At 47.2% G+C, this 27,358-nt stretch overlaps 1 protein-coding gene across 2 annotated transcripts in view; it reads left to right on the top strand.

Moving 5' to 3' along the window:
* GRM7 (glutamate metabotropic receptor 7) overlaps window positions 1-27,358 on the top strand; it is a 742,767-nt gene that overhangs the window by 689,154 nt on the left and 26,255 nt on the right. For both annotated transcript variants that reach the window (XM_089305656.1, XM_089305657.1), the window contains 2 exons: window positions 27-273; window positions 4,680-4,771. In XM_089305656.1, coding sequence (XP_089161782.1) covers window positions 27-273; window positions 4,680-4,750 — 318 coding nt within the window. In that variant the 3' untranslated portion in view covers window positions 4,751-4,771. The remainder of the gene's footprint in view (window positions 1-26; window positions 274-4,679; window positions 4,772-27,358) is intronic.

Raw genomic sequence — 27,358 nt, 5'->3', positions numbered from 1 at the left:
AGTGCCTTGTGTGTTGTGTCTCCTAGCTCTACATACAAACTACCACGCTCACCATCTCCATGAACCTAAGTGCATCGGTGGCGCTGGGGATGCTATACATGCCGAAAGTGTACATCATCATTTTCCACCCTGAACTCAACGTCCAGAAACGGAAGCGAAGCTTCAAGGCGGTAGTCACAGCTGCCACCATGTCATCAAGGCTGTCACACAAACCCAGTGACAGACCCAACGGTGAGGCCAAGACAGAACTCTGTGAAAACGTAGACCCAAACAGTAAGTAAACGGCCTTTGGTATCCCATTCTGCATCGGGGAGCTCTGTAGAAGGTGGCGCGTGCTGGGCTCTCTTTGGAGTAACACTGTGACCGTTCTGGTCTCACTGACGGGAATGCCATGGGGCACGCCGACTTCTGCTTTCCAGAGTTCCAGTCCCTCTTGTCCTGGTTTACTGCCCCTTGTTGGAAAGAGCTTTCCTAGAGTTCAGTGACTGAAGGCTCTGTCTTGGCTTCTTGCGCATTGCTACCAAACCTACGAGCACACCTGTCAGGTGTCAGCTACCTTCCTTGCCCTCCTCCTAGGAAAGAAATGACCTCCTAGTAGAGAAACATCCAAGTTAACAATCTCTAACAGCAGGACAGAAACTGCAGTAGTTACCAACTTTGCAAGCACTACTTCTTTCCAGGAGCACACACATACAGACAGTTATCATTTTTAACTGAACAAGTCTTCTAGAAAGAAAAATCCTTGCATAGAAGTAAATTTCAGTGTGTTTTTTTAAGTAGACACATTGGTGGTTGCCACACACTGTACACCAACAGGCAGATAAACTTGTACCAAAAACAAGTATTTGCAACAAGGTATCTCTGCATCTCCCTATACCTGTACCTGTGATGGTAAATAGATCTCCATATTTACACCTCTTTGGCTGCTTATTCTAGAAGGTCTTGTGACGCTGGTATTTCAGATGATATCTCTACACATACATATAGACACAAACACATCCATGAATGCACACAACACAAATTTAATGAGATACTTCCCAAAATCAATAAACAGAAATTACGGTTGGAAGTCGGCATGTATTTTTAAAAATAGCCCAAAATTAGGGGGTTTAAATTTGGACAATTCAATGCTATACTACTTGAGAATTACTAACTTTCAGACACTTGTACTGTGACTAACTCTTAGGACGAGGCCTAATCCTTGTGTCCTGTGGTGTGTGATACTGCATGCTAAAAGACTAATGCTAATACTAAGAGTTGCACCTGCCCCGCTTTGAGGTATCACGTCAATGCTTGCTCCGGAAGCTTATTCCTCAAAGTCAGTGTGTAAAGCAGGTACTGGTCTCAGCAAGATCAGGTGAGTCACCACAGTGACCTGTACCTGGCAGAAGCTGGACAGCTCCCAGTTCTGACCTCTGCACTGTGGTAGCTCCTCTCAGCTCCCTGTTCTCGGAGCAGGGGCAGCAAGCCAGCTTCCCAGTTTGGTGAGGCCACTTGTGGTACAGAATGTCATGATGCTTACAGGGAAGTTAGTGAGTTCAATGTGCTATGGAATGTGGAATACTGCTTGTTGTGTTGCCCACAAAGGCAAGAGTAAGCCAAGCTCACAGAAGGCTGCACAGGTAGAGGCCTCTTCTTACTGAGTCCAAAATCAAATACCGTGCTGTCTATTTCAGTCACGGCAAGGATGGAGTCCCATTTGGGAATCATTTGGTGTTTTTTTTTTTTTTAATCGTTGAAAAGGTTTTGATGGGTTTTATGGCTGTTATTCTGGTGTCTACATAGAGCCAAGAAAAATACTTCAGAAAAAAAATAAAATATAGCCTTTGTCCTACAACCAGTCTGCATTTTTAAAAAGTTGCCTGAGATTGTCTGATTTTATGTAGACACTCCTTAAAATACCACAGTGACTTTGCTGAGCTAATCGCTGAAACATAGGAGGAGATTCATGTACCTCCAAACATTGGGGTTTCTGCTGACTCAGCTCTCGCAGGTCCCGAGGAAGACTGAAAAAAACCTTAGCCTGTAGCTTCCTGAAGCCACTGCGCTGTCCTGTACCCGTGCTGTCCAGGGCCGTGCATGCCAGAGGCCCATGACCCCACAGAGCTGTGCTACGTATGGTTTTAATTCACACAGCCGCCTGTGCTGGTGCCCACTGTGTGCGCACAGCTCTGACACTTAGTTCATCTTCATGGGCAAGGATTTCATTCTAGAATATTCCATCTGAGTGCACACTGGACACAGATGCCACAGCCTTACCACTCGTGCAGATTGGGAACAAAGTTAACTTATGGGAAAAGACAGAGGAGTTGAGACAGAAATGCAACAGATAATCATTGAAGATTTTCCCAAAAAAGCCATTCAGATGGAAAAAAATGATATCCTAGATATCAATTACACTTAGTTACTTAGTTACAATGACTCCATCTATGTGAAAATGTGTATGCAGATGGAAAAAAGGCACTATTGACAAATCCAATAAAGGAAAATGGACAAAACTAGCCTGGAGCTAGAAAATGTCATCAAATTGGGTTTAAAGCCGAATAGAGCTCCCATTATCTCTAACATGTGAACATTAGTGACAGAGACAAAGGAATGACAGCCTGAACGTAAGCCATCTGGTTACGAATGAGAACACAGATCATGCGTATGACCAGGGACTCTGGGTATCTGAGAGGGAGTCCAGTTAGTGACAAACACAGGGAACTAATGGACCACAGACGGCCTCTCTCACTGCTCTCTCAACACTTGGTCTCAGTGTATTTCTACCCTCCGTGTTTTCATCGAATACTCTGCTCCATCACCGCACTCTGCCATCCGGTGCACGCGCGCTTTTGCTCATGCAACTCCACGTGCAACCACGCGTCTACATGAAACAGAATTTGCTTGTTGGCTTCGTGTGGGCACACACTAAACCCATCCCAGTGCTGCCTGGTTTTTCTTCAAGGAGTTCGATTTCCCTCTTAGGTTGCTTCTTCAGTTAAAAATGCCATCGTTTGAAGGAGAAAGCTCTGTCCTGTATGCAATAAACAAAAAGCAAAACTTCTCAACATGTTCAGTGTCTGTGACTTCTGACATCAGATGGATTCAGAGTTGGGTCAATGTTGCTGAGCTCTGCATTCCGCATGAAAAGCTCAAGCCGGCATGCAGTTTGGTTGCATACTGAATGCTTATTTGTAGAAGTAAGATCTCTGTCATGAGAGGTGCAGAAGAGGCAGGCTGCATTTCGGTATCTGCGGTGCTAGTCAGCACGGGGCCTCTTCAATGCTCCTTTCTAAGAAGAAGGGGACCTTGAACTGACCCTGCCACCTGCATCCTGGTCTAGGCACGTCCCCTGCAGGTCTGTTGACTTGCAGATGGAAGTTCAAGGCCAACATGTAGATGCCCAATTAGCAGGGAACGTGAGGTCTGTGCTGTGGCCACAGATTACCAATGGTCCCTCTGATTCCCTTCAAGGTGGAGGGTGGCATCAAACCACAGGCCACGTGGCTTTGCCGGGATGAGTGGGTAAGACCTGCTGCCTTCCGCATTTGGACTGGTCATGCTCATGAGACCCTGTGAGTGACCCTCTGGCCACATGCTTTCCTTGGTAAAGGATGACGATGCATAATTGCAAGGGGGCTCCGGGCTACCTGTATTTGAAGATACCATCCATTTTCTCAGCCAGTGCTCCACAGGCAGTGCAGAAAGGCACCCCAAATACTTGGCCAGTCACAGGCAATTAATTCACTGTGGCCAACGGGTAGCATCTGGAGGCAGAAGGCAGGTGGACAACTAAGGACTCAACCTTTCCATGGCTGTGACAATGTATGACCCTGGGAGAGAGGCTGGACATAATACTGCTTAAAAGACTGGTTTAAGCCAATGAACACATTGTATGGTCAAGCACCTATTAAAAGAGTTACAGTGTGCATCTAAAATATAGGATAAGTTATTTTTCAATTCAAGTTTGTATAGTTGGTACTTTGATGCTGTTTAACTACCATTTTTGAGTTACTATAAAGAAAATATGTAAATAAAAACTGGGCTGTTCTCAAAGCAAGGGATTATTACATAAAGTAGAGCTGTCAAGATAAGCAAGTATTTGGTTAAAAGTAAAATTTAACAAACACCACAAAAGAAATAAATTAAACTCTTAGACCACTGGAAAATGGATGTGGGTACCAAAACCTACACAAAAACGATGCCTAGGAAATCCCAGACCCTAGTCCCGTGCTGTGTGAATCTGTTACAGCTCTTGTTTTGTTTGGCTTCTTCATTTGTTTGGGTCCCCGACATTCTCCGCATTATGCTACTTGTTTCATCTTTCTGAACTCACCACCACGCAGGCTGGCCAGCAAGACTGGACAAGGCTGACATAAAAGGAAGGGAAACAGAAGAAATTAACTCTCGAATCAGACAGATAGGACCTGGAGCTGGTTCCCTCCTCGGCTCCAGCTCAAGCAAGTAAAACCCAACTGCCTGGCCTCAAGGGTCCCAGCACTCCCATGTTCAGAGGTACCTGAATCGTGATGCACAGGGCTGCCGAAGGCCCTCACACCTGCTCAAAGAGTAGGTCCAATGCCTAAGGTCTCTACCGCAGCCTCCTCTCCAAATGAGCAAGAAGCAATGATACTAACAGGAAGGAATGCTGTGTGCACATGTGTTTCATACTTGCTGTATATTTACTTTTCCTGTAGACTGTATACCACCAGTAAGAAAGAGTGTACAAAAGTCTGTCACTTGGTACACTATCCCACCAACAGTGTAGCTTTTGACCGCTTTCTACAAGGTAAGACAACAGCCTCATTTTTATTTGTGTGTGTGTTCTTGTCTACTCTGACAATGCGAAATGTTCCCGTAAAAGCTGTGCATGATGGCCTGTCAGTCTATCTAGATCAACAAATGCTTTTTTAGAGATATGTTTGATACTTCTGTGCCAACAGCTGCCCTCGGTCTTGTGCCTGACTCATTTTCCGGAGAAAATATTTGTGGGTGTAGGTATAGTTGTCTGTCGTGGACAGCCAGGCAGAGACGGCACAGGATGGGAGCTAGCAATTCTGATGTGTGCTTGATTTTAAATTATTTTTAAGTGCATGTTTCCACACTCTGGCAATGTTGAAAACTTCCAATGTATATATAAGGGCGAGGTTTTACAATCCTAGTGAAACTGTTTATTCTGACTGATGTTTGTTGAACACATTCAAAGAAATGTCCACATTCCCAGAAATGTATCCATCCAAACAAGAACAAATGACTCTTCTCTTGTATGACTCTTCTCTTGTAAATCCAAGTGTACGCTTGGTTGGTTGGTTGGTTAGTTGCTTCCTTTCTCGAAGCAAAGAAATAGCAGAGGTTTACTGGCTCGCTTTGCCAATGAATCAGAGATGATCTGTGGCTCATGGTCTGCCTCTGAGAAACAGAACCAACTTCCTTCAACTCAGAGGAGCAGGCAAGGAGTTCCTGAAAGATCACCAGGGTCTGCACACACCCAGGAATCACCAAGACATAAAAGGGTATTGCAACTGATAGCGCAGAGGGAAACCATGCCATCACACGATGTGAACCAGCCACACACTTGGACTGGCATAGAAACAGTAACTGACTGGCCTCAGGCGCTTACCTCTTGTGGCCCTCAGGGAGGACGGGACACTCTGAAGGGCAGCCATCACTGTGACGATGATGGTTGTCCTGGCTCAGCCTGAGCAGTGTGAGGCTGGGGTGGGAAACAGCAGTTGCTCCTCAACCACCCTCTCTGGCTGCAGCCAGGGCATCCCACGGGGTGGAAAAAGAACAAGCAGCACAGGGAGTGGCTGGGGAAGGTAGGCAGGGATCCCTACTGGCTTCCTCTACATCTCCTATAGTGCTTGTACAACAATCAGGAAGACCTGTCTCCAAGACAGTCAGCAGGGAGGTCTCATCGCGGGATTGGGCAGCTTGCTCTGCTCTTACTGTCCCTTTCATGGCTAACACTGGGGGGCCACCAGATTGCTGCTCCTTTTGTTTCTGTCTTTGTTTTGGGGAGGTGTTTTGAATGCAAACAATACATTGCTCATTTAAAAAAAAATTCATTTATCACTCTAAGGCAGGACAAGAGTGCTTTCCAAGAGTAATTACATTTCCTGTTGATTTTAGATGGATGCCAGTAACTCACTCTTTAATTTTGGATGTATTGTTCACACAGTTTTTTCCTATCAACATGATCTGTCCTAGTTTTTAAATAGGGCATTCTTCTCCAGAGATAATACGTAACTGTATTCCAGTGAGATTTCAAGTTTTTGCAGGACGAGCGCTTGTCAAAACACTGTCGCTCATCACTTTAATAGTTCCTTTACATGAGACTGCCTTAGAATAAATGAGAAGGAATTTTCCCTGGGTAAAAATGATAGATTTAATCTCAATCCATTAAAAATTCTCTTTAGGTCCATTCTGAGCTGATGCCTTTTGGTTTAAAAGGGAGTGAGATGAAAATATTTTAAGTCAATCTTTCACCCGAAAAATACTGTTAAGAGGTGTTTAGAAATCAGCTTTTCGCTAAAATTGTCTTCCTTCAATGACCTCTGACTGGAATGATTCCAAGAGTGCAAACAGTGAGGTCAGGCAGCAGCAAAATCACATCGGGGAAACCTGGCTTTGCCATGTAGACCACTCACTGTCTTCCTGGTGCTGACACCACGAGGCTGTTCTTAGCTCTTGTCTGTTTCTCCCACTCTTGGCTACTGTAGTGGGATTTTGAACACAAGTAGTACAGCCATTTGCTGTCCTTTTCTGTCCAGTTTAAATGTGCTTTGCAAATTAGTGCTATGCCTTTTGAAGAACTGCTTACACTATTTGGGACTGGAAGTTGTCCTGAGTTGTTTTTATTCAAAGAGCAGGTAATTCACCTTGTTCGGGTCAACCAAGAGACTCAAACTCTGAAGGCCAGAGAAATCACTTAATGTTGTGAGTAAAAATTCATTTTGTTTAGGGCTACGTAATAGGCAAGGGAAAGTTACAGACTGGAGAGTGAATTTTGTATTACCCTGCAATTAAAACCTCACTTTTGGCTACTGTGTCCCAATAAACGCACACACCATGTACAGAAAATTAAACACGTATTTGTAAGGGGGATAAAGGAAACAGGTTCAAATGCAGACAGCAAAGAACCTTAGTGTGGTCTGAAAATGCCTTCCACCCCTCCACACTTCCACTGGAAAACACTGGCCTTGCACAGACATTAGGGGCACATCAGCATACTGGACACCAGCTGCATCTAGCATCTGGATGTTTATAAATTTTTAACTCGGCCAGCGCCGCGGGTCACTAAGCTAATCCTCCGCCTTGCGGCGCCGGCACACTGGGTTCTAGTCCCAGTTGGGGCGCTGGATTCTGTCCCGGTTGCCCCTCTTCCAGTCTAGCTCTCTGCTGTGGCCAGGGAGTGCAGTGGAGGATGGCCCAAGTCCTTGGGCCCTGCACCCCATGGGAGACCAGGAGAAGCACCTGGCTCCTGCCATCAGATCAGCGCGGCGTGCCAGCCATGGCGGCCATTGGAGGGTGAACCAATGGCAAAAGGAAGACCTTTCTCTCTGTCTCTCTCTCTCACTGTCCACTCTGCCTGTCAAAAAAATAAATAAATAAATTTTATAACTCGCCCAAGTGCTATCTGAAGACTTTCATTTAAAAATGAAATTAAGTAAAAAAAAAAAAACAGAACTATGATTCATCTGGCATCACCAGCAGGTCACTAGACTGTTAGAAGGCCAGTGTTCACCCCACTGATTAGCATTCTAGTTAGAGTGACTCTGAACTCAATTCAGCCTTGCAAATACAGAACCAAAACAGCCGTGAGCCATGCATACCCACGGCTTTGTTCTTCAGATCAAATGCATGGATTATAACATTATTGACATATTATTATTAGATGGTAACATAAAAATCAATGATCTCTTATTTCTTATAACAAGATTATGTGCCAATGTTCAGTATTTTGGAACTGTGCAAGTTGGTTTTTTTTTTTTTTTTATCAGGTTGAGTCTTTGTGCCTTTTAACATTCAATGTGCTATCCATGCCCTAACTGGAGACCAGTGCAATTTAAAATCCACTTTCAAACACTCTAAGTATAGCATAGCCAAGAATATACTCATATATTATCTGACCTCTGACATTCAATCACCCTAGAAATAAATGCAACCATAAATCTTTTGGGCATATTTCCCTCTGCCTAAGAGCTCAGAGAAACACCACAATTTCTCCTTTCAGGGTTTGCTATCCCAGCGTCTCCTCAAAAAGCGATTAATAATTGCCATCTCTGTTCTGCAACTTGAGCTCGACTTAAAGGAATGGGATCGAAGTTCACGTGGTGGCATTTCTACCAGTTCTTAGCCTACAAGGGAGGCATACATCATGTCCCTAAGTCACAAGAATGAAATCAAGGTTTCGGCTCAAGCTCACCCTGCACTGTGTGTCCAGACTGACCAAGCAGAAGGGCATTCTTGAGTTGGGCCAATGAAAGAAATGTTTGCTGAGCACCTGTTCTATGGGCCGCCCTGCACAGACTGGGAATGGGGCAGCAGCAGACGGTGCCTCTGGGAGCTGAGAGCGAACGGAAAGCTTGAAGGAAGTGGCAACACCTCGGCGTGGCAGGAGCTCCTGGTGCAGGTTCTCACTCGGTGATCTGAAGCTGCACTTGAGCTCATCTGAAGGATGAAGGACTCCAGGGAGCCCTAAGAGGAAAGGCCGCCGAGGCAGGGAAGAGGACGCACAACGAATCCGGGGTACAGGAGAACAGGACCTGCTCTGAGCCTTGCATGCAGCTCCATGAGGCTGAGGTCTGGGTCTGGGGTCTGGGGCCAGAGGCTCTCAGGGGATGACATGCAGGAAGCAGCCTGAGAACTTAGGGCTGGGTCTTCTCTATCTTTGCACCCCAAGCACAAGGCCTGGCAAATGCTGAACCCCCAGACCATGTGTGTGGGGTGAGTAGAATTCAATACCCCAGAGATCCAAGACTGAGTCTTACCTAGAACCTGGTAGATTCACAGTAGATACCTACAGACGATTACTTATCAGAAATACTAAAATACCGAGTCTGCAACCTCAGCAGGGGGATTGAATGCTTGTAGATAAAGCCTTTGCAGTCACAAAGACCACCTAGATAGGGCAGCATTTTAGCCTGATGTTGTAAGTTTCTACGCACAACTCCAAAAATGGGGTCAGTGCTGCACCTGCACTGCTCTAAGAAGTCTCTCTCTGGATGTGCTATACCCATGTTCAAGAGGCTGTTTCTTGACTTCCACAGACTATTTTCATTCACAGGACAAGTGCATGTGAACATTCCCATTGGACATGAATCCTAAGCATTTGCCTTAAGCTGTTAGAGATTCCGATTTAGTAGAAAACAAAAACAATCAGAGTTGCAGTTTTCTGATTTATGAGTGCATTTACTTTGAGACTCGCATTCTGTACTGATTTTTGTCTTTTGGTTCCCAAGTATCAGCTGCACAGGAAAAGAAGCAAGCACATATCCTAAAACAAGGTCAATTTATCACTGAAATCTTTCCTCCCCCCAATTATTGCGAATGAATGTCTTCGATATCCAGCTAACGCTGATTCTTGTTTCCACTACTAAAGATGTAGCTCAACTTCGCAGGATTTTTTTTTTTAATCTTTAATTTTTGGCTGTACAGTGGAGCTTGGATGCATTTTAAATTAACTTTCTCTAGGAATCAAAGGTAATCATTATTTCTCTTTATCATCTACATGAATATTCTCATTACTTTTTCCTTTTCAACTTGAAGATTGGTTTTGAATTCCCTTTCTTCCTCTGCCCTCCTTCAGCGTGACCCCCGAGGATCCTGGCCTGCAGGAGAAGCACGGAGGCAACAGCAGAAAAGCCTGCTCTTACTGAGCGGGCCAGGTCGCGGGAGAACAGGGCACGAAGCCGCAGCCTCGCTCTCTGTAAGTGGAATCCCACACACTGCAGATGACCTTCTGCTTGCTGTCTTGTTCCTCGGCCCAAACTAAGGCAAAGTGGCCTGGAAGGCTTTCCCTGCCCCTCCGGGGTTGTCTGTCAGTCCCTGTGATGGGGAGGGGGGAGTCATCTTCCCCTCCTGTTACACAGAAGCCACCTTCCCTAGACGTGTTACTGTGGAGCCTCCAAGTCCGCTCGGAGAAAGCCCTCCCTTGCAAAGGCTGTGCCTGCGTGAGGAGACAGAAGGAAGCCTTATCAGCAGCCCCTGCTCAGCTCTCTACGTTTTCTTTTAATTCACTTTCCTTCCTCCTTTTTTGGTGGTTGCATTTTCATCTACCATGAACCATCAGAGCTGGAAGGGATGACATCTCGGTTGGCAGTGGAGTTGTGGAATCTGTTCTCTAGTTACAAGCCCTGGTTCTGAGATGAGTCACTGCAGTCTTTTGATGGGTCATTACAAGACTTTCAGCTTGGAGAAATCGACAGAGAAAGCTATCTGTCACTCAGCAAGGCTGCTGTGGGACAGAGAGACTCACAGCACCTGATATACGAGCCACTCCATGTAATCAACTTCGACAGGCACGCTAGCTGGCAAGCTTAGGAGAGTTTAACTACAAATCATAGTTCTGGGGTTCATTGTGAACAATGGAGTACTGACTAAGTGAATCAGAGGCCCTTAATTCGTCCTTGTAAAAACAAATTTGGTTTCCTTTCGAGGCCAGGATACAGCAAAATCAATTCGCAAAACCTCTGAGAAATCTTCACTGATACTTTCAAGCCCAGTATTTCTCCAATCTACCAAACAAGGAACTGCCATTGAGGATGGCGCTCATTTACCTCGATTCTTATGGCCCAGAAGGGAACTATGTAGCAGTTAAGTAATAATAGCAACAATGATATCAGTGACGATGAGAACAGTTGCAAGCTAGGGTCTCCACTGCTGCAGAGCCTGGGCAGTACTCAAGGACCCCTGGATGTGGGTGTTCATCCACTCAGCCAGCACACAAGGAAACAAAGCCTTGCAGCTGTGTGTGAAGCGTCCTCCTAGTAGCACACACCAGTGAGTGGCCAAAGCAGTTACTCAGGTCCTGTGCTCAGGGACCCTGCTCCCAAACCTCGCAGGACAGACCATCATATATCCCATCAGCATTTACTGTTCTCAGCAGTCGCTTCTAAAGGACTTGAACTTAGTGAAGGTTTGGAAGCCCTCTTCCCCCCCAAGGCTTCTAAGCAAAAATCTCAATCTGACTGCAGGGCCACTATGGAATAAGGTGGACCCTCCATTTGTTCTCTGTGGTCTTGCAAGCACTACAACCACTTGACGTAATTTCACTCCCTGTTGGATTCTTGTGGCGATCTGAAAAATTAAGTGCCGCTGTCCCTGCTTCCAAAAACAGGGTCCTGCTGCAGGCATTGGGCAGCGAGCATTGAAGAAGCTGCATGACACATCCACAAGTCATTTCAGAGCGACAGAGCATAGGGCCCAGCTCCAGTTGTGTTATCGGCTTCCTGCTAATGCATCACCTGAGAGACAGTTGGGTTCCTGACATTTGGGAGACCCAGATTGAATTCCTCATTCCAGGTGTTTGCTTAGCCCGGCTCTGGCGGGTGCCAGCATCTGGGTTTGACCCAGTGCATGGCACAGAGAGCTCTCGAGCACATATACCCCACCGACTCTGCCTCTCAAATCAATCAGAACCATTTACTTCTGATTTTTATAAAATGGGCATGGCATTTCAGAGGTAGAAAGGTCTAACTTTGAGAATTCACTGAAATACACTGAAGAGCACATATGAGGTCTACAGGCAATGCTCAGATGGGCGCAGTGTGCTCAGGGTTGGTCATGGGTCTCGGCACACGCAGCCTCCATCTCTGCTGAAGACGGTGGAACTTGGCGTGGGGACAAGAGCAAAAGTAATCAGGCTTGGAAGAGGATCTCTACTGTTAAAAACTCGCGATTTCCAGAACTAACGGGAAAAGAGCCAACTAGCCCCCACCCCAGCTTCGTCACCGACTCCTTCTCTGCTTTTGCCACAGTGGAGCTTTGTAAAGAAAGCGACCACCTGGGTTATTAGCATCAGGCTGAGCTGAAACCTTGGTGAAGCTGGCCTCTGAGGATTAGCAGGAAAAATCCAGGGCGCTTGCTCTAGGGACCTCATTCCATGCCATGCTCGCAGATTTCATGTGCATTTTGTCCTGTGGTTTGCCCAAGTCCAGACCGAGACTCGAGCTGTTGTTTCTCTTTAGGTAAAAGGGGTGACAGCAACGTGTCATCTGCACTTGGACGTGGCCCCCGGATCCCACAGTCGAAGGCAAGTGTCTTCCTACCTTCTTCAAGTGTCCTAAGGAAGCTGTGCTACGTAGCCCAGCAATGAACTCAGGCAGTGAGAGACCCTGTCTAGCCTGCATGACGTTCATCATCACGGTCCAGTGAGAGCTCTGTCCTCTCAATTCTCCAAAATAACAGAAGTGCCAACAGACAGGTCTTGAGACCAGGCACAAGGGAATTATTTACGGAAGCTGTGGATGCCACGGAGCACAAAGCCAGTCTTTACAGTGCACTGGCTCCTTGGTCTCTTCGGGTCAAGTGAGCAAGAAGAGCAGCATCCTTGAGGGTACCTACCCTATTCCCCTTTATAGAAAAGGGGGGTGAAACAAGGGATCAGCATGTGAGTCTGTCGTGTGTGCCCAGCAAGAAAACCCTGACTCCTTGGAAAAGACTATCTCTCTGTGCCTCGGTCTCCTGATCTGGGAAATACAACTCATGTGCTAGTGGTGAGGGCCGAGGAAAGGTAAAGCATCTAGAACAGAGCTGGGCACAGCAGCGCTCACAAGTTCATACCGTTACTATGTCACCTTGGATTAACACGGTTTTCCTGTCTCTGTTTCTTCCAGGAAGGACCTCTGGAGATTCCGACCTCTCTACCATTTGCTCTCTGTACCCATTCCCCTTGTGTACCATAAACAATAAAGTTTGAGAGTGTCAAGACATCTACGTGCAACTGCTCTGTGTCTGGAAACACCGGCAGGATTTCCACACTGAAACCCCCATATGTCTCCTATCTTGTCTTCAACCTATTAAGTATTGACCATTTTTGGAACAATGATGCCTTAAAGCCAGCATTTCACTGCACTATCAAACAAGCTCTCTGGAAGACCTCATTCGAACACACTGACATTTCATTTAATTTCGTAACAGAGAACTTACTTCCTGATGTTAGAAGTCAAGATATCAAACGTGGTCACCATCACAGTGATGTTTCTATTAAAGCAGGGTTATATATTAGCACTCAGGCATTTACGGGAATGCAAAGGACCAGTTCTAAAAATCCTATCTATGGCAGAAAATTTACCAGGAGAAAATCTTCTGATCTTCTGTAACACATCTTAATAGCTGTGCTAGTCTAATTTAAAATTGTTTGCTTTGGTCCCCCCAACCTACTGCTCACCAAAAGGTCACCTGTGTTAGGGATGCTTCCTCCATTATTTTGATGTACATCAGGTTTGAAAAACTTTTTCTTTTCTTTTTTTAGTTTTGCCTAATACTCACGTGCTATTGATGTGCTGGCAATCACTTTCAAGTGCTTTCCAGGACATCAAAATTGTGTATTTTGGAAAAGTTATTTGGGTTCATCTCACAAGTGGCAACGAGCACCACGCCCCTGGAGTCACCTTGAGCTGTCTGCTGGCTCTGCGAGAAGCTAGCTCAAGGTCTTTCCAAGAGACTCCACAGGCTGGTGTTGCAGACTGGAGAGGAGGCCTCCTGCTGGGCTTGCTGGCTGGGGCAGGACAACCCAGTGCCATCTTTACTGAAGGCCACGTCTCCAGGGTAACGCCAACACTGAGCTAGGTCAGTATTTCCTTTTCCTATACTATGTGGGCCAAAGTGCATTTTGTAGGTGCTGTGAGTGGAGGTACCCTGACACATGCATTCTACTGAGTACAGTAGAACAACATTGCAATGACACAGTCCTCATCTCTCCTGAAAGATTACTGTGTGTGAATCTTCAATTCTGGTTTCTATGCTTTTCTGCCCAAATCAAATAGTGAAAATGGTGGACATAATCTTCTTCAACCACTGCTCTGAACAAGTTAGCCACGATCTTGTGGAGAGACCACACAGCACCCAGGTGAAGACGGGTAATGCTGAAGTGTGGACTCCTGGAAGCCAAAGCCAACAGATCTGTGGTCTAGATTAATGTGTAGGAGTGTTTCTTATACCTCATCTGCAAACTAGGCATAACATTACGTAACCCTATCATTGGAGAGGCATTTGGATTAATTGAGTTAATACATATAAAATGTTGAATACCAATCTTGGGATATAATCTGATGCTAAATAATTTGTTAGATCTCCTCCTCTTATCACTGTCACCAAGTGAGCTGCAGCTGTCAGTCCACAAACAGCCATGAGCCACATATGGCTATCTCAGTTTAAACGAATTGCAGTTCCAGGAAACTCAACGGTTTGCTCCTCAGTAGCACCTGCCACACTTCAAGTGTTTAATGGGCAAACGTATGAGGGCACATCAAACCTTCATGGAGAAGATGCGTTATGAAAAGACTGTGCATGGATGTGAAAATTACTTTTGCAGCAGTATCTATGTTTCAATTCCCCTTTCCATGAATTTTGGAAGCAACCTCACAGCTGTACCCACCGCACCCAACAGACAAGAGGCAGAAGCTTCCCATCATCACAGAGAGTCCCACTTGACAGAGCTGAAATACAGCTTGGACCAAGTCAAAGCAGGAAAAGCACCTCCTTCCCAGAAGACGTGCCATCTGTCCTCAGCCTCCTCCAAGAAGCTACAGGCTCTCTCTGGGAACATGGGTACCCATTTCTTTGTGTATGTTTCCTAAAATGCGGTGTGCACCAAACAGTATGCATTGCATGTCGTGAATTAACAAGAGAAAAACATTTGCCAGAAATAGTTTTCTGTCCAGTTGTTTACAAGGCCCTGCCTTTATCGCTTTGACCCTGCACACAATTCTGGAAAAGGATTGGGTCCCCCACCTTGCAGTAGAACCCTGTATGCTACAGATATTCATGTGTGTCGGCAGCAGAAAAATGAAGCTCAACCCTCAACCATATGAACACAGTCCTCCACCCAACCTGAAACAGGGCATGCCCAGGCATGCTTTGCCTGTGATCAGCCCATCTGCTGGGGAAAGGCCCAATCCCTTCCCTCAAGAGCCATGCCGATGGCTCTTGTTTGTCTCGTGCATCATTGTCTGCTGGGCATTTGGATTGTATTTCAGAGTGAGGCAAAAATCCTAGCAAAGAGTGGGACCTGGCCATTGTTACTGGCAAGCCCAAGTTTTACGTCAGTCATGAACCATCAGAAGTGACAGGCGCCAGGTAGAGGAGGCCCTGCTGTCAGTCATCACTGGACACCAGATGAACTCTTCTGGCAAAAGAAGCCTGGGAAGCTAGGAATATGAGCCAGAGTAAGACACAAAGGCCAGCCCTGCTCTACCAGTCCAGCTGGGCAGGCTACAGCTAGGGGACACCTGGGCCCGGATGGCGAGTGCTCACACCAGGCAGAACTCAGGCAACATGATGGCGAGATAAGGGCAGAGGGAGGGAGAACGGATGATTCCTTCATCCTGTCAACTTGCATGCAAGCTATTCATTTCTCTTAAGGAAAAATAACGGTTGTACTGATGAATCGTGGCAATAAGGCAGTGTCAATGACACTACAGCCCAGAAATAAAAAAAGAAAAAAGACAGAATCTAATTATTTTAAAACCGCATCACCAATTAGCTGTTACAATCAACCTGCCCTTCTGCAACATTGTATCCTTGTGCTTCATTATTTACTTGCACGCATTACACCTCATTTCAACTACAGGGCATCTCACCGAGGCAGGCACATCACCCTCATTTGTCAACGTACAAACTATGGCCCTAGAAGCTGAGGAAAATCACCCAAGGCTTTAGAGACAGAAGTGGTTCAGAACTCATTCCCGACCTCATGATGCCCTGGCGTCTCTTCATTAAGGAGCTGCAATATCTTTGAACTGACAAGTTCATCTGGAGCCAAGGAGAGTCCAACCACAACAACCACCAGCTTTCATTACAGAAGATGTAGATTTACAGTGCTGTCTGGAAAAAATATCTCCCTTTCCTGCACCCACCGGTGATCAGCAGCAATGAGTGGCCACTTGTCCCCTTATCTGCAGAGAGTAGAGAGCTCTGCTCAGAATGGAGAATGAAGAGTGATGGCCACGAAGGAGTGAATTACTGACTTTAGACAGCGACATATGCTACGTGTCTCTCAAGGGCCAGGAGGCGGAAACGACTGTGGTCCAGAGCAGTGTGTCTGAGATCTTTCGCCTCTCAGCACCAACAATCTGAGCGTTTGCACATTACTGCACACTTGACAAAGCCACTGCAAACGTCCCATGTAAAATGAGGGTTCTCATTTTCAAACAAGCAGTACTGTGTGGGTAACTCTAAAGTTTGCAGCCAGTCTGAAAGAAAAGCAAACACCTTGCTCTTTCTTTTGTCTGAGAGTATTTTAGGGAACAAAGAACGTGGACCACGACTGCAAACCAACCAGCAGACAAATGGAGGACTCTCCAAAAGGCTGAGATGCAGGGAGCCACAGCCCCAAGGAGGCAGAATAGAAAGCGTCTCTTTGTCATACAGTATGTGTTCACGCCTACAAGAGATGGGCCAAGAGGACTGAGAGTAGCCATTTCAAGGACACGTTCCACCCACGCCTTAGTGACGGAGGCAGCAGGTGAGAGGGCGCGGATGCAGCCAGACAATCCTACTTCAAGATCGAGTGCATGAAACGGGGCAGCAACAGTCCTGTCCAGGGTTGAACATGGGTGGCGCCCATGCAGCAGCCGCCATGCCAGGCACTTCATTTGCATTAACATATTTAACTTTGTGACTTCATGGAATTGACATCGTTGGGCTTATTTTACAGACGAGGAAGCTGAGCACAGACATGTTAACTGCCAACTTCCCCAACATTGCACAGTGAACAAGTACTGGATTTTGGAGATAAATGCAGGCTCTCTGTACCCAGAGGCCTTAACAATGGACTAGCCATGGTGACAGGGACCTGTGGTGTGAGACGGGTCCATTTCTCAGTACACCTGGACGCAGGGCTTCCGTGTGGCAGGGGGTCCGGTGCTGGACAGTTCCCTGCTGCAGGGATTAACCGGTGCACTACAAAATGTTAGCGCGCTTGGCCTCTACCTGGTAGATGCCAGCAAAACGTCTACCCTGGAGGTATAAGCATCAAAACCATTTAGAAAATCATCAATTTCTCCAGCTATTGCCCAGTGTCTTCTGGGAGCAAAATTGCTTCGAGCTGAGGATCACAAGGCTAGGTGTGACGGTAAGACTGGAGAAAGGAAAAGCCTCTGTATCAAAAACGCAGCCTAAAATGACCTCACATTCCATTCTGAAGGCTATGGGAATGAGTCCTCTAGAGAGAAAGGTACCACGTAGGGCTGAACAACTGCAGAGAAGGAGACAAGATCAGGGTCAGAGTTGCTGGCTGGGGCAGTGGTGGTGCAGGGCGGGGAGGGGGTATCCTCTGTGAGAGCTGCAACAGGCACTCTTGAGGCCTCTGAACAGGACACGATCCGCTCACACTCTGCAACTCCTCGAGCTACAGAGAGCAAGAATCCTGCCCCGAAGGACTTGTTTCAGCCACAGCCCCTGGGATAAAGCCAATCCCGGCTCTGAAAGCTCCAAGTCTGATTTCAGTACGAAGGCTTGTGAACTGGGGAAGGGCGGCTCAGCCTTGGAAGGCCCTGTGGTGTTGGACCTCACGCCACCACGTAAGGGGAACCCTGTTCCACAGCGTGCGAGAAGCTGCGTGGACAGAACTCTTTCCCGGAGGCTCCGTGACAATGGAAAGCCTGCACGTGTTCTCCTGCACCTCTGCATCAACACAATTTCACACCTCAAGGGTTTTCACAGCAGCTCCTTGTACCAAGATAGGAAAATCTAGTCGTCCACTCGATATTCTATAGTGAACATGCTACTTTTATGAAACAAAATCTAGCTTATGTTTTTAAATCAGGTTTTATAATTACAATCAATCTAAGAACCACATGTCATGTGCCAAGTTGAGAACATGGACTAGATCATCTAATTCAGGGCTTTGCAAACCAGCCTTCTCCTTTTCTACTGCCTTTATGGGCGTCCAGCAAGTTCTTGACAACATGACTGTGAAGGCTTGGGGAGAAATATTTTCTTAGCCCTCTGTAACCAGGCTGCCATGGCCATTTTGAACCCAGTGCAGCTACAAGCTTCTAACCGACTTTATGTTTTCTTCCAAAGAGTGAGCTGGATTGCCTAAGAAAAGTTAACTGATCCCCGAGGAAGCGAGCAGAGCCTAGTCGGCTGGACAGCCAGCCACGGTCCAGGGTTCCTGTCCTTGAGGTCGGACACTACTTTACTCAAACACAAAGATCTTCCCACTCAGCTGCCTCCTCTATCAACACAAGTTCTCTTGAGTTCAAGGACAATGGCACGAGCCAAGGTCCCAGGATGTGTTATGTTGAACAGTCACTAACTAATAGCCCTACTGAAGCCCTACTATATTTGAGAGAATCACTGAGAACTTTCGGAGATCAGACATACCACGGAACATCTTAGCAATCCTTCCCGAGCTCAGACAGGGAAGCAGTCTGCCTTTGGTAGAAGCACATCCCAGCCATGACGTGCACATTCCTCCATTCCAGGTGGAAACCTGCCCCCAAGAACCACCTCACTGTGGTCTCGGCAGCAGCCTGGGGGCAGGGTGCAGGCTGGAAACGCATGACCCAAGCGTCTCACATCAGCAGCTCTCCTAGGAACACCACCCAGCTCTCAGCTTTCACTGCAGTTGGAACAAACAGTAACAGTGAAAATGGTTTTCAACGGCTTTGTTAAAAATGTTCCTCACCGTGGAGGACTTCGTTAGATCAGGCATTTTGCTAAGAAGCTGAAATTTTAAACCACTGGAGGTTCCTCGAGCGTTATGCTTTGCCACTGCAAAGGATCGCTAAGCTTTTATATTCTTCATAAATGGTAAATAGATTTAGTCATAAATATCCTCTACTATGTGCTTTGCTGCTCTTATTTGGAGGCAAGTTGCACTATCTGATTACGCAGGATAAACATTATCCAGTGGCCATCGTATGGGGACCACAGTCAGCAAAAAGCACAATTTCTTCGTCAATGAAAGGGATCTAAAGACATCAAACCCCAAACATCTGCCACGCCTGGTTGGGGAAAGAGGACACTGAGCAGTGTCTTGTGGTGTTTTAAGAACAGTGACCAGCTGGCCTGAATGCAAACAGTCTGAGGACGTAAGGAAGGAATTCACATCGTAGGATCAGCCGCTAAGTGTTCCGTTCATAGGTGCTGCCTTCATTCCCTTAAGAAGTGGAGAAAAAAAACCAAAACCACTTTCTTCTCCAGGATCAATCTCGAGAGGAGAGTGAGCAAGCAGCCAGGAAACTCTTTAACCAGAAAGCCACCAGCGCGGTGGAAATGAGGCCTTTGTTCCCTCTTTCCCTCAGGAATCGGGAACATGAAATCGTTGAGAATATTTGGGGACTGCAGCGGTGGGGCTGGCGGTGTTCTGAGACGTGCCTGGAACTGGTGGAGAGTGAGCGGCTCTGGCACCTAAGGAAAATGATGCGACCGAACCAGCAAACAGCCCAGCCCTTCCATGAAGGTGTTTCTCTTCTGCAGTGCCCACCAGTCCCCTTGGCTGTTGCAGGCCTGGTTCTGGAAGCTCATGCAGAACACACAGGTTACCATTGATTCACGCATCTCTTCTGACCTCAGTAAAAGTGGAGGGACTGTCATTAAACTGGTGATGCAGCTTCCAGTGGAAAATTGCTTTTCATCCCAAACCATTGGATGACGGAATCCTGATGGCAGATTTCTCCACTGGAACTTTGAGGGGTCTTCAGTGAGTTCACGGGAAATCCACATTATGAAACACGTGTATGGATCACAAAAAGTTCCTTGCATCAAAAAAAAATCTTTCAATTCCAATTTTCCTCAAGCTTTTGGACGCGCCTGTGTTGGGAAGCCAGACGCTGGGCTCAACAGGATGCGGCATCACCCACGCTCTGCGGGCCTGCTCATCACGCACCATCTGCGAGTAGACGTGTTCAGCCCCTAAGTTCTGGATACGGTAGCAGACACTGCCTACTCCTCCTGGCCACTGGACTTTCCTCTTCTAGTATAGCCCTGTGCACGTGCTAGATGGACCATCCTTTTTTTTTTTTGAGCCAGCTCAGAAAATACAGGGGAAATTCAATGCATGCATTTGTAACTAACATGACCCATGTGACTTCACTGAGCCACATAAATTTTAAATAAGGAAAGAGTGGAAAAGAGGAGACAAACAAGGAAAAACATTTCTCTTCCTGCTTTCCGTGATCAGCCTCGAGCCAGGCCTCCATCTAATGGGGAGAGAGAAGGCTTGCAAAAATGCAAAGAGAATCCAAGTTCATTAATCACAGAGGCCAAGGCTTCAGTAGCTAAAGACTCCAGAAATCCTGACTTGGATCCTCTTTGCATTCTTTGTGATCAATGAATAATGTAAGGCAGCCATTCTCAAATGTTAATGCCCATACCATCACCCAAGGGTCTTGTTAGAACACAGGACTGAACTGAAAAATGTGCTGAGGCTGCCTCCCTGGTGGCCCCCCAAGGGAGGACCACACTGCTGGTTTTTGGACCACACTCGGGGAGATGGTGTATTTAAAGGGTCCTGAAGGAAAATTTTGACTCTGCCCAACTTGTACTATGCATGCCAACTAAAAATCCTAATCCCTATGGAAGATGTGAGTCTGCCACACATAAATGCTTCAATCTAACCTCACAAAGTCATTGCACAATTTACATGGTGAGTGTGAAATCTTGCTATAATTCAGTGGCTATTGTTACCTGAAGGTGGTTCCGTCTCTCAGCATGAAACATTAAAATACAGCAAGTTACAATGCTACTTCGGGGTGTTTTAAGCTATTCTTCTAAGTATAATGGCTTAAAACACCTCAAGGAATAAAAGCATAAATAATGAAAATATCCAAACCCCATTTACACTGTCATACGTACGGATCTTAATTACAGACTACAGATTTTCATCTAATTGCGAACACAAGTCAGGTCTTGAATAATTGGGAGGAGGAAGGGCTCAGCTTATCTTAGAAATAGTTTCAGTACAAAAACATTCTTGTTTTTCAAATATCATTGTTACATTTTAAAACACAGAAATACAAGAGATAAAGATACTATTTTTTTTTTTTTTTAAGAAAAGCTGGTACACATAACTCAACAAAGGCGTCTCATAGCAAGATGAGCACTCCGTGAATCAGGGGTGCTGTGACATTGTGGCTGCGGCTCTGACTGCTGGCTGGAATTCCTGGGCACTTTGAACAGTGCCCCTGCTTGGGCATGTCCTCCAGGATTCTCTAACTGGTTGAGGATGAGCTTCCTCCCCAGGTGCCCCCAGGGCAGCCGGGGCTGAGACCACTGCTCTAACACAGAGATCTTCAACTGCCACCCCACAACCAGTGCATCTGCCTAGAACTGCACATTCCTGAGCCTTGGCCCCGACCGGAATCAGAACTCTGGGGTTCGGACTCATCAAGTTGTTTCTTACACAAGCTCTGTCCCGAGAAGGACCCTACTCAGTGTTCCTACTTGAGGACCCTTCCAGAGATCCCCGGGAAGACCGGACGTTGAGACATTTTTGTTCTGATCAGCAGCCTCTCTCCAGGGTGTTCAGTCCAAAGACGGATAGGCTACTTCTAACCTAAGAGTCTCCTGGGTGGAAGGCATCTTAGTTTTATTTAATTAACAACTTAAGGAGGGCTATACTGCTCCCAAAATGTGATCTTCCTTAACGCCTGAACACCTTGAGCCCCGGGAGCCCATCTCCTCCTGGCCCAGTATTTTCCGTCTCCCAAGGCTTACTGGGAAGAAGCCCTGTAGGAAGTTTTCTAAGAGGAGTCAGCTGTGCTTACACTGACCCCTGCAGTGGTTGTTAGCATCCGGAGGCTACGCAGACACTCACGTGAGGTTTGCTGGAAACAAACTTTGTGTACTTACAGTAACCGAGTTCAGATGTTTTCAAAAATATATTAAATATATAATTTTAGTTGTATCAAACTCCCAAACTGAGTATTTTCAAAATATTGAACAGAAACTCGGGCTTGCTGTTTCATAGCCGTTTATGCGCGTGGAGAGCTAACGACAGCTCCTGGTCAACACTTCATTGTGAACACCTCTTCACCATTTCCACTTTTAGCTGATACCGAGAGGGATCACACAAATCTATGAACCACCACATGATGTCTCGATGGACACACACACACTGTGTAATGCTCCAGCCGAGGTCAGCATTTCTCTCCTCCCAGACACTCATCCTTTCTTGATGGTGAAAACATTCGCAATCCTCCAGCTTTATATAAAAATACCCAGAACATCCCCCTTACCTACAGTCACCCCACTGTGCGAAAGAATGCCAGAACTCCTGTCTCCCATCCAACTACAATGCAGCAGGGGTTAACTGATCTGTTCCCGTCTATGCCTGCCATCACCCTCCACAGACCCTGTGAACCACCCTTCTCCTCTCAACTTTCTTCACTATCTACAAATTCTTCACTTAAAAACTACATGAGAAACTCTGTATAGGTAGACAGCAAACAGTTTAAAAGTGTTTTTAAAGCATTTCAGAAATGGCTAACAGCTGCATTTAAAGAAACCAACAGTGTCCCCTTTACTGAAAAGTTGTCATATTATGATGTCACCTGATATTATGAAAGAATGTCTAATCCAGGTCAAGCTATTTTTTCTCAGTGTGCTAAATCATGACTGTGGTTTACATATATTATTTTTAAAGATTTATTTATTTATTTGAAAGGTAGAGTTCCAGAGAGGTAGAGGCAGACAAAGAGAGAGAGGTCTTCACTTCCCAGATGGCCACAACTGCCAGAGCTATACTGATCTGAAGCCAGGAGCTTCTTCCAGGTCACCCACGTGGGTGCAGGGGCCCAAGGACTTGGGCCATCTTCTATTGCTTTCCCAGGCCATAGCAGAGAGCTGGATCGGAAGTGGAACAGCCTAGACTCAAACTGGCACCCACATGGGATGCCGGTACTGCAGGCGGTGGCTTTACCCACTAAGGCATGGCCCCTAGATATACTATGAGAACAATGACAGATCGTCCAAATTTAGGTGATTTTACTCCTGATCATTTGTGTGTACTATGAAAACGAGGGCAATTTCTCTCACGCACAAAGCCAGTTGTCCTGAGACCTTTACAAGGATACCCCTAGCTCTGTGTTTGTATATGACAGTAACTGAAAAAAATGCATGGAAACTTGACTGCGAAAAATGTTTACTTTGGAGCTAAAAAATTGAAATCTAAGTGTTTTTTCCCTAACGTGCATTCTCTGTGGACTTGGTGAAGACCTGCCGTCCCTGTGTGAAGAGCGCAGGTGATAGAGTACGGATGAACTTTCTACCGCCTACAATTCTCATACAAACTGCAAACCTGGGCGGCTTCCCAAAACCATCCTTTTTCACAAGTTGCTAGGAGAACTCCCTGAGCTCAGTGAAAGCTGCTATGCTCACAATAGCTTTCCACTGGGAAAGGACACAGGTTAAGATCAGCCACAGAAGCAGCACGCAGAAGAGAATCCAGGAGAAGCAATCAGCACGGAGTCCCTGCCATGCCATGGAGTCAGGGGCACCCAACCCTGAGTATCCGGGTCTCACAGCACACAGAGCACTGCAACACGGGGGGCTCCGTGAGCCTCAGTCTTCAGAGCGCTTCGTGGTGCTCCATTCTGTGCGCGAGATTAATGACTGACAAGTGATTCACCCCGTCTCCTGTTAACTAAGAACGCCCGCTCCAAGGCATCCAACTCGAGTCTCATTGCATCCCCTCCTGCGTGACCAGCATCCACCCTAAAAAGCACTGCCACTGCCCGGCTAGCAGGAGAGCACAGAGTCTCCCCAAACTAAGACTTCTTTGGGGAATGGTGCAATTCTTGATGAACAGTATACCAAGGACATACCAGCGCAAGTTAAGTCAACAGTGTATTCAAATGGGTACGCAGGCTTGTAGAAATATGCCACTCTTCTCCTAATGAGCAGTGTGAACTCACTCAGATTAGATCCCACCTTCCCCAGCATTACCCTTCATTCTCTAAGATAGAAAACATCTTCTAAGACTCTCTCCTGTCCCTTGCTAGCTTCAAAAATCCTGTTTCTTTTGGTCAATTTAGAAAATGCATTCTTTGAAAAGACTGCCAAAAACAGGCTTAATAATAGAACTGTTTTAGATGCTTTAATTGATTTACTTTAATATTTTCCTGAAAGGCAGAAACAGAGGGACCGAGAGCCAGAGAGGGAGAGATCTCCCATCTGCTATTTCACTCTCTAAAATGCCCACAACAACCAAGGCTGGGCCAAACTGGACAGCAATCTGGAGCTCATCCAGGTTACTTACTTAGGCCGTGACCTGTGGCCTCCCAGGTTGCAGGAAGCTGGTGTCAGGAGAGGAGCTGGGGCTCAAATCCAGCATATTAACAGGGGGTGTGGCATCTAGTGTGTGCACCAGCTGCACACAGGCCCCATCCCCGTGTTAGCACCTTCACCCTTCTCTGAACTCAGTTCCTGTGGAACTGGGCAGCATTCAGCTCCCAGGGGCTTCCCTTCCTTTATTGCAGGAGAAGCTAGAAGGGAACTCGACAGCAGGATGATCATCCTTTGAGCGTAACCGCTGCGTGTTACGTAGCAGTTGGGTTCTAACTACTCCATTCAGCAACATCTAGCAGTTTCCATGGAGACCGATGCTGGACACAAGGCTTAAGTGATGCTGCAATTATCAGGAGCACCATGTGAGGTTGGCACGGTCACTGATCTGGCATCTTTTTAAAAAAAATTCTTTGTAATTAAAACTATCCATTTTGCAGCAGATTGAAAATATTATTTGCCAAACACTAGCAGATGGCAGAGACTTCATGGTCACCAGAAATTTCCAGAATCACGTAGGCCAGATGCCTCCAATGCATTCCCAGGAATGAATTTCATCCCTGGCATCGGCCACAGACTTTCCGAGTTCCCATCATGCTGTCTCCTCCCCCAGCTCCCCGTCGAGTGGCAGCCCGCACTGTGGGCTCCTGGTCCACGAGTCCCACGTCTGTGACTGCACAACAGAACACACTGCTGTAATGGTTTCAATTCTCCTTCTTTCCCTTGCTCTATAAAACAAGCTTTTTATTGACTTTTCCAGCTTCAGAAAATTGAATTTTTAGCTGCGTATCAAATGGGGAAACTCACAGGGCACTCAGGCTGGCTAATTTCTCATAATTACAGGGTTTCACACAATGTGCCGGTTTCTCTTATGCCATTTTCTTTTCCTTGGAAACCTCTGTTTTGTTCTTTATTTTTTGACTTTCAGATCCAACAACACATATCTAGGTTTTGGTTTTGCACAGATTTATTTCCTTTATTTTAAGCCTATGAATATTGTTCTGTATAATGAGATGGAGTTTGGGTTGATTTCAGGTTAATACAGAGAACACAGTGAAAAGTAGTATTACATACAGAGCATTAGCAAGCAAGGGAAAGAGCAAGCAAGGTGGTGGGGCAGCTGGCTGCCTGGCAAGCGGAGGTTGTGGACAGACACAGGGGAAAGGAACGCCTCCTGCATGGTCAGCAAGGACAGGGAGACCAGGAGCCGACGGGGAGGGAGCTTGGAGTCTGTGGGATACAGTGACAGTCGGGAACCGAGCTAGGAAGGATACTGTGCCCTTCACAGGCGTGGGCAGGAAGTTGGTGAGAGTGTGCAGAACGAGCCGGGACCTTCTTTCCTAACAGCCAAGGCAGGTGCCTGGAAGAGAGGCAGCGGCAGATGGGACGGAGCCTTCTAGAGCAGTTCCAGGGCTGGCAAAGTGATGGCGAGGATCCCCCCCCCATCACAGTCAGCTGTGCACCCAGGGGCAGGACTCCCCCATCACAGTCAGCTGTGCACCCAGGGGCAGGACCCCCCCATCACAGTCAGCTGTGCACCAGGGGCAGGACCCCCCCATCACAGTCAGCTGTGGACCAGGGGCAGGACCCCCCCTATCACAGTCAGCTGTGCACCAGGGGCAGGACTCCCCCCCAATCACAGTCAGCTGTGCACCCAGGGGCAGGCCCCCCCCATCACAGTCAGCTGTGCACCCAGGGGCAGGACTCCCCACATCACAGTCAGCTGTGCACCCAGGGGCAGGACCCCCCATCACAGTCAGCTGTGGACCCAGGGGCAGGATCCCCACCCATCACAGTCAGCTGTGCACCCAGGGGCAGGGCCCCCCCATCACAGTCAGCTGTGCACCCAGGGGCAGGGCCCCCCCATCACAGTCAGCTGTGGACCCAGGGGCAGGACCCCCCCCCATCACAGTCAGCTGTGCACCCAGGGGCAGGGCCCCCCCATCACAGTCAGCTGTGCACCCAGGGGCAGGGCCCCCCCATCACAGTCTGCTATAGACCCACGGGCAGGACGCCCCCCATCACAGTCAGCTGTGCACCCAGGGGCAGGACCCCCCATCACAGTCAGCTGTGCACCCAGGGGCAGGACCCCCCCATCACAGTCAGCTGTGGACCCAGGGGCACTGAGGGAGGCACAGCTTAGAGGGCAGCTAGGTTGGCTTCCCTTAAATCATTTATAATTTGATTTACTAAACTATTCATACATGTAATGAGTAAACTGCCAATCTGATGACAGCAAATGTACACCTTGTGCAACTCTCCACTTGTGAGTCTGTACATGCACTTGTGGGTACTCAGCTTACAGACGGAGCACTCGACCTGTCTACAGGAAAGGGAGGGGTCAGGGCGGAGGTGGCTGAGCGAGCTCTGCCCGTCGGCGTCACACACAGCAACCTCCCCACCCTCTGCCGTCCTGGGGTCTCGAGTGGGCTTCATGTCTGCTAGGTTTCCAAACAAGTCTGAAATCTCTCCACTTCCGGGAAGCAGCCCAGTGTGCTCAGTCTCCTGGAAAACAGTCACTGTCAAGGTCTCAAACGCCTCGCGTCGGTTTGCGGGAACTTAGACTGCGGACGGGACTCTTTTGTGACACAGGAAGCTGCCAGGTGGAGGCACTCAATGTGTGTAGGAGGACGGAGCACCTGGGCACCCAGCGCTCCCCTTCACTCCCCGCACCCCATCGCTGTGACGCCCATCTGCACAGGGCCCAAGCTCCTTCCTTCCCCGTGACCTGTGGGTGATCCCCAGGTTCATGGTGGCTGGAGACCCTCTGGAATCTAAGTGCTGATAAGTCTAAGTTTTATACATACATGCACACATGCACATGTATGTTATAGGCTTAAGAGGGATCTGCAGAGAGTTCATGGGAATGAATTTTTACATATGAATGCCTTTTTGGTGCAAAATTTGAAATCCATGC

This window comes from Oryctolagus cuniculus, chromosome 10 (genome assembly GCF_051225735.1).
Source record: "Oryctolagus cuniculus isolate XC-2025 breed Fujian yellow rabbit chromosome 10, ASM5122573v1, whole genome shotgun sequence".
NCBI classification, from domain to species: domain Eukaryota; kingdom Metazoa; phylum Chordata; class Mammalia; order Lagomorpha; family Leporidae; genus Oryctolagus; species Oryctolagus cuniculus.
Note: the sequence above shows the minus strand (reverse complement) of the source record. Positions and strands in the feature narration are given on the sequence as shown.